At 36.1% G+C, this 16,898-nt stretch overlaps 1 protein-coding gene across 1 annotated transcript in view; it reads right to left on the reverse strand.

The window, feature by feature from the left end:
* Positions 1-16,898, reverse strand: part of CCDC172 (coiled-coil domain containing 172) — a 56,595-nt gene that overhangs the window by 21,369 nt on the left and 18,328 nt on the right. Inside the window, exons 6-7 of the mRNA XM_023224209.1 lie at positions 1,977-2,078; positions 1,202-1,304 (exon numbers count right to left, since the gene is read on the reverse strand). Of these exons, the coding sequence (XP_023079977.1) occupies positions 1,202-1,304; positions 1,977-2,078 (205 nt within the window). The remainder of the gene's footprint in view (positions 1-1,201; positions 1,305-1,976; positions 2,079-16,898) is intronic.

Below are 16,898 nucleotides of genomic sequence, written 5' to 3' on the forward strand. Positions count from 1 at the left end.
TGCTAATTGGGAAACTACGTATACATATCAATAAATGAAAAGTAGGAATTGATAAATATTGGCATTTAATTTAATAAATGCTAAAATGCAATTAATGGACTAAATACATGCACTGATACTTCTTTCTATCCAAATTTCCTAAGTCGTCATTTGTGAAGGAAAAAGCATTCTCTAACAGACTTTGTGTGTTTAATTTTAACCCAGAGCACATTTTTATGACTGAGTGATAAACCCACAAAACTGGAGTTCAGATTGGAAGCCCTCACACTACTAACTTTAATGATACCAGTAGGCATCACCATGTTTAGAAGTGCAAAAAAAATCAATGAGCAGATTGTCATTATCGAAACCCATTTTGCATCACACATATCACCCAAGAGATTGAAATTTTATGCTTATAAAACTTAATATAAAATTAAATTGCAAATATTTTCTCACAATCTACTAAAATTATTGCCTAAGGTAATACACTGCTAATATGAAGCATTCGTTCAGCTCTAGTGGACATATTTCCTATACAATTTATGTGAAAGAAGCCTTCTTTTGCTTCTTCATAGATCCAGTAATGAGGTTTCTTTTCTTATATGAAACCTACAAAGTACAGGAACTTCTTTAAAATTAAGCCAGCAAAGGTAACACTAAACTGTTAATTAATGAGAGTCAAATTTTAAAACTTGAGGTCTTTTCTCCTTGTGTTTATGACTATGTCATTTCAAATATCATACATTTATTATCCAAATGCACAAAAATCATCTAAATAATTCATAGAGAAAATACATTTTCACTTTTTAAGAACAAAACCAGAGAAACAAATGTCAAGTAAAATAGCAGTCTGATTTCCTCACATTGCTGGAATTTAGAAAGATGAAAAGTAATTTCAATCAGTTGCCGCCAACAGTTAGGAATAACAGAAAGGAGAGTTGTCTTATCTCTTGGGATGTGAAAAATACTGAGTCTCAAGAAAAGATAAAATTAATTTCACTATTATCAATCATCAACCCAATGCATCATGAACTTATGTGTAGCACTTTCTAGCCTCTCAAGTGTTTCCTTATTAGCACGCGTCAGAATACACACAGAAGAAAATAATGTCTTCATCTGGAACTTTAAATTAATAATTGACGCACTTAGCTTTATACCGAAATCTATTTAACTTGAAAAATTACCTGATTTATGCCAAAATATAATAGGAAACTCTTACCTTAAGCATTCTGCGTCATTTTGAGGCTTTTCATTGATTTTTATTTTTTCTGCCTCTAGATGTTTGGTAGTACAAATGGATTCATTCTTTTCATCTTCAAAAACTAAACAAATTAAAAAACAGTTGCAATCTTTTGAAAATTAAACATAAAGATTACCTTTATTCACTCATAAGAAAACTACTCTAATTTTTGGTGCGTTCATATAAAATTTATATACTAATGATTTTTATTTTCTACTTTAATGTAGCAATTACATGCACAAAAAAGATCTTTAAAAGATTTGTGGCCGGGCGCGGTGGCTCAAGCCTGTAATCCCAGCACTTTGGGAGGCCGAGACGGGCGGATCACGAGGTCAGGAGATCGAGACCATCCTGGCTAACACAGTGAAACCCCGTCTCTACTAAAAAAAAATACAAAAAACTAGCCGGGTGAAGCGGCAGGCGCCTGTAATCCCAGCTACTGGGGAGGCTGGGGCAGGAGAATGGCTTAAACCCGGGAGGTGGAGCCTGCAGTGAGCTGAGATCCAGCCACTGCACTCCAGCCTGGGCGATAGAGTGAGACTCCGTCTCAAAAAAAAAAAAAAAAAAAAAAAAAGATTTGCGACATTAAAAATACCAGATCTCACACTGATGACTGTTTTATCTATTTCTTTTTTAGTACCAACAATAGCACTATATCACAACAGGTTAATATATTTTAAAATAATAATATGCCCTTACCATGTGTATATAACTATATTCATCAGCAAAATAAGCTAACTCACGAAGGTAATACCTTTAAGTTTTCTTTGGAGAGTAAGTAATTCTTGTATCAATTCACTCTTTTGTTTTTGAAGTTCATTTAGCTGACTACTATCATGTTCCATTGACTTCATTTCTAGAAACAAATACAAAAGCATCAAAAATAAAATACTTAGAAATAAATTGAACCAAGAAAGTAAAAGACCTGTACACTAAAATCTATAAAACATAGATGAAAGAAAGTGAAGACAACACAAATAAGTGAAAAGATATTCATGTCTATGGACTGGAAGAATTAACATTGTTAAAATATCCATACTACCCAAAGTAATATACAGAGTCAATGCAATCCTCATGAAAATTCCAATGGTATTCTTCACAGAAATAGAAAAAAATCAATCCTAAAAACTCTAAAAAGAAATAGAAAAATAAACAAATGCAAAAAATCTATTTTAAGCATTTAGGCTTTGCCTTACATGTCAGCAATTATTAACATTTTCTCATGTAGTAAAAATCTAAGCAGCATATGGTTAATTTTAAGCCCCAACTAGCTTCTGCTGGCCAACTAGTAACTCTTTTTAAGAAACTGACCAGAACTTATTAATCACCAGCTGGATACAAAAAGATAAGTTAGTAGATGGTTAGTCTACCAAAAGAGAATTCAAAATATGTAATATTACTTAGTGAAATAAAGTTCCAAATAAGAAAATTATCCTTCATAACTAAAACCATTTAAAATGACATTGCATAGCACTCACAATATGGCTACAAGCTTTCACAATATTGCTAATATTGTTTCTTCTACCTAAAATGCCCTTGCTCCCTTTATTCTCATGACAAATCCCAATTCATCCTTTAAGACTCATTTCCTAAATTTTCAAATATTATTTGTGTTCTGCCATAATTTCTGGAACTCCACTTACACATCTATTAGATTCTTTTATATTGTTCCACATGTCTCTGAGGAGCTTTGTAGTTTTTTGAAGTCTTTTGTTTCCCTCTGTGTTTCAATTTTTTAAGTTATCTGTAAATTCACTGGTCTCTTCTTCTGCAGCCTCTGATCTGCCCTTAATCTCTTTCAGGAAATTTTTCATATCAGATTGATTTCCTTCCTTCCTTCCTTCCTTCCTTCTTTCCTTCCTTCCTTCCTCCCTCCCTCCCTTCCCTCCCCTCCCTCCCCCCTTCTCCTCCTCCTCCCTGCTTCCACCATGTCTGGCTAATCTTTGTATTTTTTAGTAGGGATGTGGTTTCACCATGTTGGCCAGGCTAGTCTCGAACTCTTGACCTCGTGTTCTGCCTGCCTTGGCCTCCCAAAGTGCTGGGATTACAGGTGTAAGCCACCGCACCTGGCCCAGATATTGTATTTTCTAACTTTTAGAGCCCCTTTGGTTCCTTTTACAAACAATTTTTATTGATATAATTCACATACCACATAATTCATCCTTTTAAAGTGTACAATTCATTGGGATTTAGTATTTTCACAGATATGTGCATCCAATTGCCATTATACAATTTTGGAACATTTCACTCCCCCCACCAAAGAAACCCTATATCTGTCACAAATTTCCCCTAGCTCTGCCAGCCCTAGGCAACCACCAATCTATTTTCTGTCTATACAGATTTGCCTATTCTGGACATTTCACAACAATGGAATCACACAATATGTGGTCTTTTGCGTCTGGCTTCTATCACTTAGCATAATGATTGTAAGGACTACCCTTTCTTTTGTAGCATGTGTCAGTGTTCCATTTATTTGATGCCTGAATATAATTCCACTGCATAGATATGCCCATATTTTGTTTTTGGATTCCCCAGGTGATTGACATTTGGGTTGTTTCCACTTTTTTGCTACGATGAATAATGCTATGAACATTCACGTACAGCCATGTGTTGTCTGACAACAGGGACATGTTCTGAGAAGTAAGTCCTTAGGTGATTATATTGTCGTGAGAACAACATCAAGTGTACTCACACACACTTAGATGGGATAGCCTACTACACACATAGGCTATACTGCATAGCCTATTGCTCCTAGGTTACAAACCTATACAGCATGTTACTGTACTGAACACTAGAGGCAACTGGAACACAGTAATAAGCATTTGTGTATCTAAACATATCTAAGCCTAGAAAAGGTACAGCACAAATACAGTATAGAAGATAAAAAATGGTACTCCTGTGTAAGATACTTACCATGAATGGAGCTTGTAGTACTGGAAGTTGCTTTGAGTGAGTCAATAAGTGACTGGTGAGTGAATGCACAGGCCCACGACATTACTGTACACTGCTCTAGACTTTACCAACACTATGCTTAGGCTACACTACTTTAAAAATATTTTTCTTTTTTCAATAATAAATTAACTTTCACTTTCTTTAACTTTTTAAAGAAACTTTTTAAAAACATTTTGACTTGTAATAACACTTAGCTTAAAACAAATATACAGTACAGGTGTAAAATATAGTATTTCTTACTTCTGAAACTTTTGTTTTGTAAAAAACTAAGACACAAATACACACAATTAGCTTAGGCCAACACAAGGTCAGGATCATCAATACCACTATCTTTCACCTCCACATCATCTTGTCCTGGAAGACAAGCCCCTACTGGAAGGTCCTCGGGGGCAATAACATGGATGGAGCTGTCATTTTCTTTTATTTATTATTATTTTTTTGACACGGAGTCTCGCTCTGTCACCCAGGCTGGAGTGCAGTGGCATGATCTCGGCTCACTGCAACCTCCGCCTCCTGGGTTCAAGCAATTCTCCTGTGTTGGCCTCCCAAGTAGCTGGGAGTACAGGTGCATGCCACCATGCCTGGCTAATTTTTAGTATTTTAGTAGAAACGGGGTTTCACCATGTTGCCCAGGCTCGTCTCGAACTCCTGAGCTCAGGCAATCTGCCTGCCTTGGCCTCCCAAAGTGCTGGGATTAGTCGTGAGCCACCAAGCCTGGCCTGGAGCTGTCATCTTCTATGATAACAATGCCTTCTAGAATAATTCTTACAGGGCCTGCCTGAGGCTGTTTTACAGTTAACTTTTTTTTAATAAGCAGGAGAAATATACTCTAATAATTATAAAGTGTAATAATACATAAACTAATAACATAGTCATTTATTATCTTTATCAAATATTATGTACTGTTCATAATTGTATGTGCTATACTTTTATATGACTGGCAGCACAATAGGTTTGTTTACACTACAATCGCAAAAACATGTAATATGTTGTGCCACAATGTCACTAGGCAATAGGAATTTTTTCAGCTCCATTATAATCTTATTGCACCACTGTCATACATGGTCTTTTATTGATTGAAATGCCGTTATGTGGTGCATGACTGTACAAGGTCTTGTGTGGACAAGTTTGCAATTGTCTTAAATATCTAGAAGTGGAATCACTGAATCATATAGTAACTCTAGTTTTAATGCTTTGAGAAATGGCCAAACTGTTTCCAAAGCAGTTGCATCATTTTACATTTCTCCAATTTCTCCATATTCTTGCCAACACTATTACTGTCCACCTTTATTATAGCCACACTAGTGGGATCTCACTGCGGTCTTGATTTGCCTTTCCCTCATAACTAATAATGTGAGCAACTTTTCATGTTGCTCAAAAAAATATGTCGTACAGTTGTATGAAAATATGTTTTTCTTTTTAAACTTTGTTGTAAATAATTAGGCTAGGCCTACACAAGGTCATGATTATCAATGCCACTGTCTTTCTCCTCCACATACTGTCCCGGAAGACAAGCCCCTACTGGAAGGGGCTTTGTATAGCTTTTTTGGGAAATGTCTATTTAATTCCTTTGTCCATTTTTAAATTGGGTTATCTTTTTATTAAGTTGTAAGAGTTTTTAATATGTTCCGGATACAAGTCCCTTATATCTGATTTGCAAATATTTTCTCCCATTTTGTGGTCGTCTTTTTACTTCCTTAATAGTATCCTTTGAAACACAAGAGTTTTTAACTTTGATGAAGTCCAATTTATCTACACTTTATTGCTTGTGCATATCTAAAATAAACCATTCCCTAATCCAAGTTCATGAAAAGTTACACCTGTATTTTCTTGTAAGAGTTTTTCATTTTTAGCTCTTACATTTAGGTGTCTGATCCATTTTGGGTTAATTTTCGTGTATGCTAGAGGTGGATGTACACATTTATTCCTTTTTTTTTTGGAGACAGAGTCTCACTCTGTTGCCCAGGCTGGAGTGCAGTGGCGTGATCTTGGCTCACTGAAAGCCCCACCTCCCAGGTTCATGCCATTCTCCTGCCTCAGCCTCCTGAGTAGCTGGGACTACAGGTGCCCACCACCACACCTGGCTAATTTTTTTTGTATTTTTAGTAGAGATGGGATTTCACCATGTTAGCCAGGATGGTCTCGATCTCCTGACCTAGTGATCCACCCACCTTGGTCTCCCAAAGTGCTGGAATTACAGGCATGAGCCACCGCACCTGGCCTTGTTTATTAGCTCTAATAGTTTTCCAGTAGATTCCTTATGGTTTCTATATACAAGATCATGTTATCTTTGAATAGAGAGAGTTTTACCTCTTCCTTTCCAACATGGATTTATTTTTTCTTTTTTTATTCCTAATTGCTCTGCCTAAAACCCCCCACTATAATGTTGATTAGAAGTTGTAAGAGTAGATATCCTTGTCTTGTTCTTGATCTTAAAGAGGCGAAACATTCATTCCATTGTCATTAAGAACGACATTAGCTGTGGGTTTTTCTATAGATGCCGTCTATCAGGTTGACGAAAGTTCCTTCTATCCCTAGTTTATTGAGTGGTTTTATTATGAAAGTCGTTGAATTTTGTCAAATGTTTCTTCTGTGTCTTTGGTTATTTTTGTATCTTCCATTTAGTTCCTCATTATGCTCATGTTCTTGAGTACATTTAGAATATTTCTAGAAGTTTTAATTATTTTTCCTTCTAATTGCATCATCTATATCATTTCTAGGTATGTTACTACTGAACAAAGTTCCTCCTTGCTCTGAGTTATAATTTGCGGCTTCTTTACATGTCTAGTAATTTTTGACTGTATACCAGACGTTGTGTTTACTATTTTGTTAAATGAGTTTTGTTATCTTCCCATAAAGGATGTTTATGTTTGTTTTAGCAGGCAGGTAAGCTACTTATGGGTCATGTGCAAATCTTGTTTATAAGAGATTTTTAGGGTAGGTCTAGAAGAATATTTAATTTAATTTAATCCTGCTATTAAGGCAGAGCTCTTCTGTTTAATGAAATATTTCTATTATGACAAGATGGAACATGAATGTCTTCCATTCCCATACGAGCTCTTAGAATTGTCCACCTTATTGCTCCCCAGTAGCTTTTCTTTACTCAGCTCAGTGGAGTTTCCCATCTGTATATGCAGGTTCAAGTATATCCAAAGACTCAAGAGGATCTCAATCCAGATTTCCAGAGCTTTTTCTCTGTGTAGATCTGTTCTCTCAAGTACATTGTCCCGAAAATTCTAGCTAACTTGGCCTCCCTAAATTTCAGTCTTTGTTTCCGCAACTCAGACCATTTTGCATTGCTTAAGTTCCTCCTCCCAGTGCTACTGTCCAAAAACTGTATCCAGTGAGAAGGCTTGGACAATTAGGGCTTACCTCATTTGTTTCCCTTCTCTCAGGGATCATGCTCCTGTACTCTCTTGTCCTCAATATCTAAAAGTAGTTTTTCATATTATTTTCTTCAGTCTTTCAGTTGCAACAGAAGGGAAAATTCCATAAAATTATTCCTCACAACGATAAGTAAAAGTTCTCCACATAATATTTAAATTATCCTTTTACTTGTCTCTCTTCCACATTAGATCACAAGCTCCCCTGAAAACAGGAACTATGCCTCATTCAACTTTAAATCTCAATTTCTGTACAGTGCCTGATGTAGTATATACAGTAGATGCTCAAGAAAGCATGTTGAACAACACTAAAATAAATCATATAATTGACTTCAAATATTTTTGATTATTCACAATGTTTTTGTCCACTAATGTAGGTAACTGAAAGTGGACAATTCAATGAAAAGAAAATACATTCACGTTTATGCTTCTGCTCCCTTAATAAACAAAAGTTTAAAATACAACTACACACTAATATTTAATAGAGGGAATCCAGAATACCATAACACAATATTCAACAGATTAAAAAAGATACAATATTTTATTCATTATTAATTGATTTATCAGACATTCTATGACAAAAATATCTTTCTAAAACTTAGGCAAGAATAATGGAGAAATACTAGATTTAAATATTTCTGAAATATATTTTTCTTAATCCTGACACTTTAGGCTACATGAAAAAGGTAAGTCTAAAGATTAACCCTTTAAGGAAAAAAATAAAACAAATATGCCAATTTCTTATGAGGCTTATAGAACAGAAAAGAATAAACACTGTGTTTGTGCTGATAACTTTTTTCCCACTTGTTTATTGTCTCACTATTATTTTATTGTTATTTTTATTTACAGCTTTATTTAGGTATAATTCACGTGGTAATCACGTTTTAATTCCTTCCATGGCCTAAAACCCACAATGTTCCAATCAACAGCTAGCTTTTATGGTTATGAATATTAAACCAACTAAGACAATCAAAATTAATTTACATCTTTTAACATGTAAGTTGTTTTTCTCATATGTTCATTGCCAATCATTAAAGGATATTGCCAAGCAAGGAAAAAGTGTCATATATTGCTTATCTCACATCTAAGAAAAATGAATTCAACAACTGGGAGAAATGAGTAAGAGGAACATTTTGAGAAAAACATTATGACCACCATTATTTTGAAGCCAAAAGTGGTGAACTTTTATCTATGAATTACCAGATGTTTAAAATAAATATTCAGTCATTTTACAAACAGATATATTGAATATTAATTATTCTACCTTTCTAGTTTCTCAGGTCAAAAACCTTAAAGTCAACCTTAACACTTCTTTCTCTCATGTTCCACATCAAGTGCATCTTGAAATCCTGCTTGCTACCTTCAAAACATATTTAGAACCTGAATACCACTTACCACTTCCATGTTGCATCCCTGATCCAGCTGCTCACCATCTCTCATCTGGATTACGGCCACCATTTTCTAGGTTTCTGTTTCTGCTTTTACCTCCCTTAAGTGTGTTCTCAACAGCAGTCAAGGTAATCCTATTCAAATGTGAGACCCTTCGCTCCTTTGCTTGAGTCCTCCAATGGCTTCTGATCTCACTTCGGTTAAAGTCTTTAGAATGACCCACAAGGTTTTAAAATATCTGGATTCCTGTCACCTCTCTGATCTCATGACCTCTCTTTTTACTCTAAATGTCTTAGGCTCTGCCTTTCCTCAAAAATGATTACGCACAATCTCCCTTCAGGTGATTTGCATCAGCTATTCCTTCTCGGTGAAATGTTCTTCCCCCAGGTATTCACTTGGTTTATTCCGTTACCTCTTTCAGGTCTTACTCAAAACTTGCCTTATCAATGAGGCTTTCCCTGGACAGCTATGTAAAACTGTAACACACACCCCACTGCACCCCACCCCTTATCTATCTATCCCTCTTCCCTCCCTTATTTTTCTCCTCTCCCTCCCTCTCTTTCTTCCATGTCTCATACTGGACGATGGCAGGGATTTTTTTCTTCTTTTCTTGGTCACTACAGTAACACCAGGTCCTATAAAAATGCCTGATACACAAGAAGTGCACAAGTATTACCAAATGAGTGAATAAACTAAGCACATTTCAGAAACACATTTGTAAGCAAATGTAGTTCCTCTCTCTGTGAAAGTTTATACTTTAGTGGAAGAAACAGACAGGAATCAAATAATCATACAAGTGTGTAATTACAATGCTTCGAAGAAAAAGCACAGAGGGCAATGAGAGAATATAACCAGAGGAGCTGACCTAATATGGAATTGGGAGGGTGGAGTATCACGGAAGGATTTCCTGAGGATGTAACATTTGAGATGAGATCAGAAGAATGACGAAGTTAACTAGATCACCAGTCCCCAACCTTTTTTGGCACCAGGGAGTTTTTGTGGAAGACAATTTTTCCACGGACTGGGGGGAGGGGAGGGGGTGGCTTCAGGATGATTCAATTGCATTACATTTATTGTGCACTTTATTTCTATTTTTATTATATTATAATCTATAATGAAATAATCACACAACTCACCATAATGTAGAATCAGTGGGATCCCTGAGCTTGTTCCACTGCAACTAGACCGTCCCATCTGGGGGTGATGGGAGACAGTGGCAAATCATCAGCCATTAGATTATCATAAGGAGCATGCAACCTACATTCCTCACATGCACAGTTCACGAGAGGGTTTACACTCAAGAATCTAATGCCACTGCTGATCTGACAGGAGGCAGAGCTCAGGTGATAACGCGGGTGATGGGGAGTTGCTGGAAATAACAGATGAAGCTTTGCTCACTCACCCACCACTCACCTCCTGCTATGTGGCTTGCTTTCTAACAGGCCATGGACCAGTACTGGCCCAGGGGTTGGGAACCCATAAACTAGATAAAGGATTAAAAAAGTATTCCAAATAGACACAGTCAATGGTCCTGAGGCAGGAAGAAACAGGGTACAATCTAGGAACACAAAAGAGGGCAGCATGCCTTTAGCACAAAGAAGCTGCTGGGTGAGGCTGGAAGGTGGAGAGGTACTAGATGCTGCAGGGATGGCAAAACAGGTTGAAAAGCTTGGTTTGCCATATTTAAACAGAACATAACCTAAGAGGCTTAATACAATAGTACAGTATTAATAATATCTTTATAAAAACTGGATGTTCACATTTTGGCAACCTCAAGGAGTAAGAACAGGTACTAATCCTGTAGTTAAAAAATAGTAAATCAAAGATAACATCTGGCAGTGGGAAAAACCACTGAGTAGCAGAAAATAGTATTAATATAAAAATAGCTATGAAGTTAAAAATGGAGATTATTCAAAACCAATGAAACTGGCTGACTAATAATCATAGTTGTGGGCTAAAAGCTCAGTGGGCAAGGTCAGAATGAAGGAAGAAAGAGGAGAAAAGTCAAGTGTCAGAAAATAACAGATGTGGCACAAATTAGAAGTGGGAATGGAAGAGCAAACACTGACAGGTAAGAAGACAAATGGAAGCTAAACTGCTCTCGGAAGTCAACAGCTCTAATATCTGCTTAAAATTTGAACAACTTATTTCTCCACCACCACCACCACCACCACCAAGAAGAGTTGCCACAAACAGTTTCATAGGTTAAATTTTTTGAACTTTGAAGGAATAGGTAATTATAGTATGTGCATTTTTCCAAGCAGAGAAAGAAGAAAGCATCGGTATGCTTTTTGTGAAATCAACATAATATACACACAAAGATTAATCTCACATATACTGATGCAAAAATCTTAAACAAGATATTATCAAATAAAATTTAGTAATACATTAGAAGACTAAGAGTGCACAGCTAAGTAAGGTTAGTGATAGCATATATATAAATAAAATTCATTACATTAATAGATGACAGCTGGAAATATGAACATCTCAAAAAGGAGATGTAGTGGGAGGGAGGGAAGAATGGTGGAGGATACAACTACACATACAAAACCCAGTGAAATCAAGTTGTATCAGCTTCAACTAATGACAATTTTGTCTTTGTTTTCCAATATTTACTGTGTATCTAATTTTATAGGCTGATACTTTTAGAACACTGTTATGTAATAGTGATGATATTGGATACCCTCCCTTATAACTGTTATGGAAATACTTCTAGAGTTTCACTGTTAATCATGATGCCAGTTTGAAGCTCGCTCTCTCTCCTTCTTCTCCCTTCACCTCTCCTCCACCATTTTCCCCTCCTTCCCCCAACATCGCCTTTTTTAAAACAATCACATGCTTTTCCAACGGTAATCTATTAATATAATGAATTTTATTAATAGATATCCCATTTCTGCTCTTCTTTCTGTTCAACTCCTTATAATTTGGCTTTTGCCCTGCTTATTACCTCAATCTGCTCCTTTTCCTGAAGGCCACCAGTGACCTCCGATTGCTGCTTCTTAGTCCTTATTCTAGTTGACAGCTCAGCAGCAATCAACATGGGCTGATCATGCCCTCAAATACTCTCTCCCTAGGTAACGTCAGCTCCCGCCCATCTTTCATGAAGCTTTCTCAGACTCTTCACTCACGTTTTTGAAAATCCTGAGGTTCTGCAGTGTACTGTCCATTTTCTTTCAATAAATTCTCTCTAGGTGAGTCCCAAAATGTAATAATAGCTCTAGCCCAGAACTCTCTCTGAGCTCTTGACTTAAATTACAACTATCTAATTGACGTCTATACTCAAATCTCTCACTTGGCCAATCAGTATCATTCTTCAGACCTCAGTCTGAAGGCAACTTGTTCAGGGAAATCTTCCTTAACTTCCTAGACAGTTTTAAGTCTACTTATATGTGTTCTCATATCATCTTGTGCTTCTCCTTTTGAAGCAGTCATCAATTTATTATTATCTCATTCATATTGTTGGGGCCAGCACATTAATCAAAATAAAAGTCCCTGCTATTAAGGAGATTAAAGTTTTATATGAAAATGTTATGAAATACCTAGAAACAGACTTTCTGAAAGAATAAAATCCAACAATATCAGGTACTCTGAAAACAAATCTTTTAAAATAAATCCATATTTCTGGAAAAAGGGAACCAAACTAGAGGGCTCCTATAGTATTTGTGATATCAGGGACTGTTTTTTCCTTAATTTTATAGAGGAATAACTTACATAAAGTATATTCATTTAGAGCATACAATTTCATGACTTTTGACAGTCACTGACACCTATGAAATGCCCACAAGCAAGAAACTGTACATTTCTATCAACCCCAAAAGATTCTTTGTGACCCTTCACAGTTCATCCATTTTGACCCAGGCAACCATTGTTCTACTTGCTATTACTGTAGATTAGTTTGCACGTGTCTAGCTTCTTTTAATCACCATATTATTTTGAAATGGGTCCATGTAGTGTGCCAGTAGAATCAGTCATTTTTACTGCCAAGTATTTCGTTCCACAGATATGTCAATTTTGTTTAACCATTCACTTCTGGGTTGTTTTGTTTTTTTTTCTTTTTTGAGATGGAGTCTGACTCTGTCGCCCAGGCTGGAGTGCAATGGCACAATCTTGGCTCACTGCAACCTCCGCCTCCCAGGTTCATGCCATTCTCCTGCCTCAGCCTCCCGAGTAGCTGGGATTACAGGTACCTGCCATCACGCCTGGCTAATTTTTTTTAGTTTTAGTAGAGACGGGGTTTCACTATGTTGGTGAGGCTGGTCTTGAACTCCTGACCTTGTGATCTGCCCGCCTCAGCCTCCCAAACCATTCACTTCTTAATGGTCATTTAAGTTATGTTCAGGTTTTGACTACTGTGAATAAAACTGCCAAAATGTTAGGATATAGATTTCATTTCTCTGGAGTATCTCATTGTGGAGTGGCTGGGTTGTTTGGTAAATGTACATTTAGCTTGTTAAGAAACTGCAAAACAATTTTCTAAAGTGACTGTACCATTCATTTTACATTCCCATCACTGCCATATGAGTATCAGATGCTCCACATTCTCATCAACATTTGGTATGGTCAGTCTTTTTAACTTTAATTAAGTGGATATACAGTGATATATCACTGCCGTTTTAATTTGTATTTTCCAAATGACTAAAGATATTATCTTTACACATGTTCATTGGTCATTAGTACTCTATTGTGAAGTTCAACTTTTTTCCCTTTTATAATTGGCTTTTTGCCCTTCCTGTTTTTTAAGTTGTTAGAGTTCATTATGTTCTGGGTAACAGTACATTGGAAGATATATTAGTGCAAATATTCTCTCCAAGACTGTTGTTGGTCTTCTAATTTTCTTAAGTGTCTGTTTTTCTTTTTACGGCTCATGATTCTTGTGTCCCATCTAAGAAATCATTGCCTATTCCAAGATGGAAAAGATTTTCTCCTATGTTTTCTTCTAGGAAATTCATAATTTTAGCTTTTGTGTTTAGGTGTATGCCTATTTTGAGTTAATTTATAATATGGTGTGAAGAGTTAAGGATCATTGTTTTGCAATGGATGTCCAATTCTTCTAGCACCACTTATTGAAAAGACTTTCCTTTTCCCACTGAACTGCCTTTTCCATCTTTGTTGAAAACCAGTTGACAACATGCATTTCTATTTCTGGACTCTCTTCTGTTCCAGCTATTTATATGCCTGTTTTTAAGGCAGTGACACGTTATCTTGATTACTATAGAATTTTAGTCTATTTTGAAATTACAGAATATAAATCCTTAAATTTTATTCTTTTAAAAATTGTTTTGACTTTTGTTAAGTCATTTGTATTTCTATATGCAAAGGCATTGTTCTCATAGGAGATAATAGCTCCATGTCCCTGAAGACCTTCCAGTGGGACAAGATGTAGAGGTGGAAGACAGCGATACTGATGATCCTGACTCTGTGTAGGCTTAATGTGCATGTTTGTGTTTCAGGTTTTTTTTTTAATTTTAAGTAAAAAAAAATTTCTAAGATAGAAGAAAGTTATAGAATAGGATATAAAGAAAAAATTTTTTGTATATTCATACAATGTGTTTTAAACTGTTATTAGAAGAGTCAAAAATAATAAAAGGTTTGTAAAGTAAAAAAGTTACAGTAAGCTGAAGTTAATCTACTTTTGAAGAAAAATTCTTTCTACAAAGTTAGTGTAGCCTAAATACACAGTGTTTATAAAGTTTACAGTAGTGTACAGTAATGTTCTAGGCCTCCACATTCACACACCATTCACTCACTGGCTCGCCCACAGCAACTTCCAGTTCTACAAGCTCCATTCATGGTAAATACCCTATAAAGGTGCCCTACAGAGATTTTAAAAATCATTTATACTGCATTTTTGCTGTACCTTTTCTAGACTTATATATGTTTAGGTAGACAAATACTTGCCATTGTGTTCCAACTGCCTACAGTCTTCAGTATAAGTAATATTGTGTACACGCTTATAGCCTAGGAGCAATATGGTATACCATATAGCCCAGGTGTGTAATAGGTCATCCCATCCAGGTTTGTATAAGTACAACCTATGATGCTAACATGATGATAGTGACTAAGAATGCATTTCTCAGAACATATCCCCATTATTAAAGTGATGCACGATTGTAAATGGATTCAACTGTATCATTTTATTATTAGTTTTCTGTCTGTTCTCTGTGTTTTTGTTCCTCTCTTTCCCTTTCCCACTGTCTTTCAGATTAAATGTATATTTTAGGCTGTCTTTTTAATTTCTATATTGTCCTTTTAGCTATTTGTTTTTGGATTATTCCCTTAATGGTTGTTCTGGAATTAAAATAAACAACTTTGGTAGCCTTTCTACAAGATGCCTTCCCTGCCTTCATTCTCACGACTAAGAAATGTCTTGAGGGTAAAGAAAAAATCCAATATTCTTAAGAAATCATAAAGACTAAATCTAGCATGTAAATCAAAAACCCTTTCCTAAGACCTCAGAAAAATCCAAGGTGATGCCTCAGAGAACCATTCAGTCAAAGGATAGGGCCATTCAGTCAAACTATAGAGCCATATAGGGCCAATAAGTTTAAGAATATTGTCTCAGTAATTTTAGCAGAAGGCCAAAGTATAAAAGGGCTTATCTCAAAGAGATTTGTAGTTGTGGCTTTTCCCTAATGAAGTGAGCCTCAGTAGGATTCATGTGAGACCCACAAAGTTTTTAAGAGAACCATATTTATATAAAAACACAGTGAGCTTGGACTGAAATGGACAAGGCAGTAAAAAAAAAGAATGATACCCAACTTTTACAGAATGGAAGCATGCAGAGAAGGACAATTGCAAACACAAGCTATCTTTTATATATATATTTAATATATATATAAAAATGCAAGCTATCTTTTATATATATATATATATATATAATATGTATATTTTTAAAAAAAAGGAATGACAAGAGAAGGGAAATAGGAGCACAAAGAGTGGTGCCAAGAGTCATGGGGAATCATTCCGAGGCGGGAGGATGACTGAGTCCTAATCAAAGAATGTCCAGTACTTGCCTGGCTCAATTTCAGAATTGCTATGTAACAATGACTCCAGTTTTTCCGCTTTCTGAACAGAAGTATCGCTAGTGATTATCCTATGCCTATCTCACCATAGTATATTGGGAATGTGAAGGGCAACTGTTTCTTTGGCTAAGGTCTTCAGATCAAGAGGACATGTACTCAAGGAGTTACATAAAGAACTACATCCAAGGAGCCTCATGTGCAATTGAACCTAGTTTAGATGAGGAAATACTGGACGTTAAACTAATGTTATAATAGAATCTCTGAGGTTTGAAAACTGATTTATCCTTGACTTTCCCTACTTGGCAACTGCTTTTATTCAGGATCTCATCAAAGACTGCAATAACCCACATACTAGTTGTATGTTCTATTAGTCCATTCTTGCACTACTATAAAGAACTACCTGAGACTGGGTAATTCATAAAAAAAAAAAAAAAAAAAAAAAAAAAAAAGAAGTAGAAAGATTTACTTAGCTTACGGTTCTGCAAGCTACAGAAGAAGCATGGCTGGGGAGGCCTCAGAAAACTTAAAATCATGGTGGAAGGTGGTGGGGAAGCAAGAACATCTTACACGGCCAGAGTAGGAAGAACACAGAGAAGCAGGAGGTGCTACATGCTTCCAAAGAACCAAATCTCATGATAACTCACCCATTCTTATGAGAATAGCACCAAAGGGGAAATCCGTCCCCATGAGTTAATCACCTCCCACCAGGCCCAACCTCCAACATTAAAGATTACAATTTGACATGACATTTGTTTGGGGACACAGACCCAAACGTGACCACTAGTGTTCCTGAAATAAAACTCTCTGCACTCCACTGTGTAAACTTATTTCCTAGCTTATACTGGATTGCTGGAGGATTACGGCGCCAATCCTAACCCCTACTGTAGCTTCCATCACAATGTGCTGTAAATGTCTGCTTACATATTTTCT

Source organism: Piliocolobus tephrosceles, chromosome 9 (assembly GCF_002776525.5).
Source record: "Piliocolobus tephrosceles isolate RC106 chromosome 9, ASM277652v3, whole genome shotgun sequence".
Lineage (NCBI taxonomy): Eukaryota > Metazoa > Chordata > Mammalia > Primates > Cercopithecidae > Piliocolobus > Piliocolobus tephrosceles.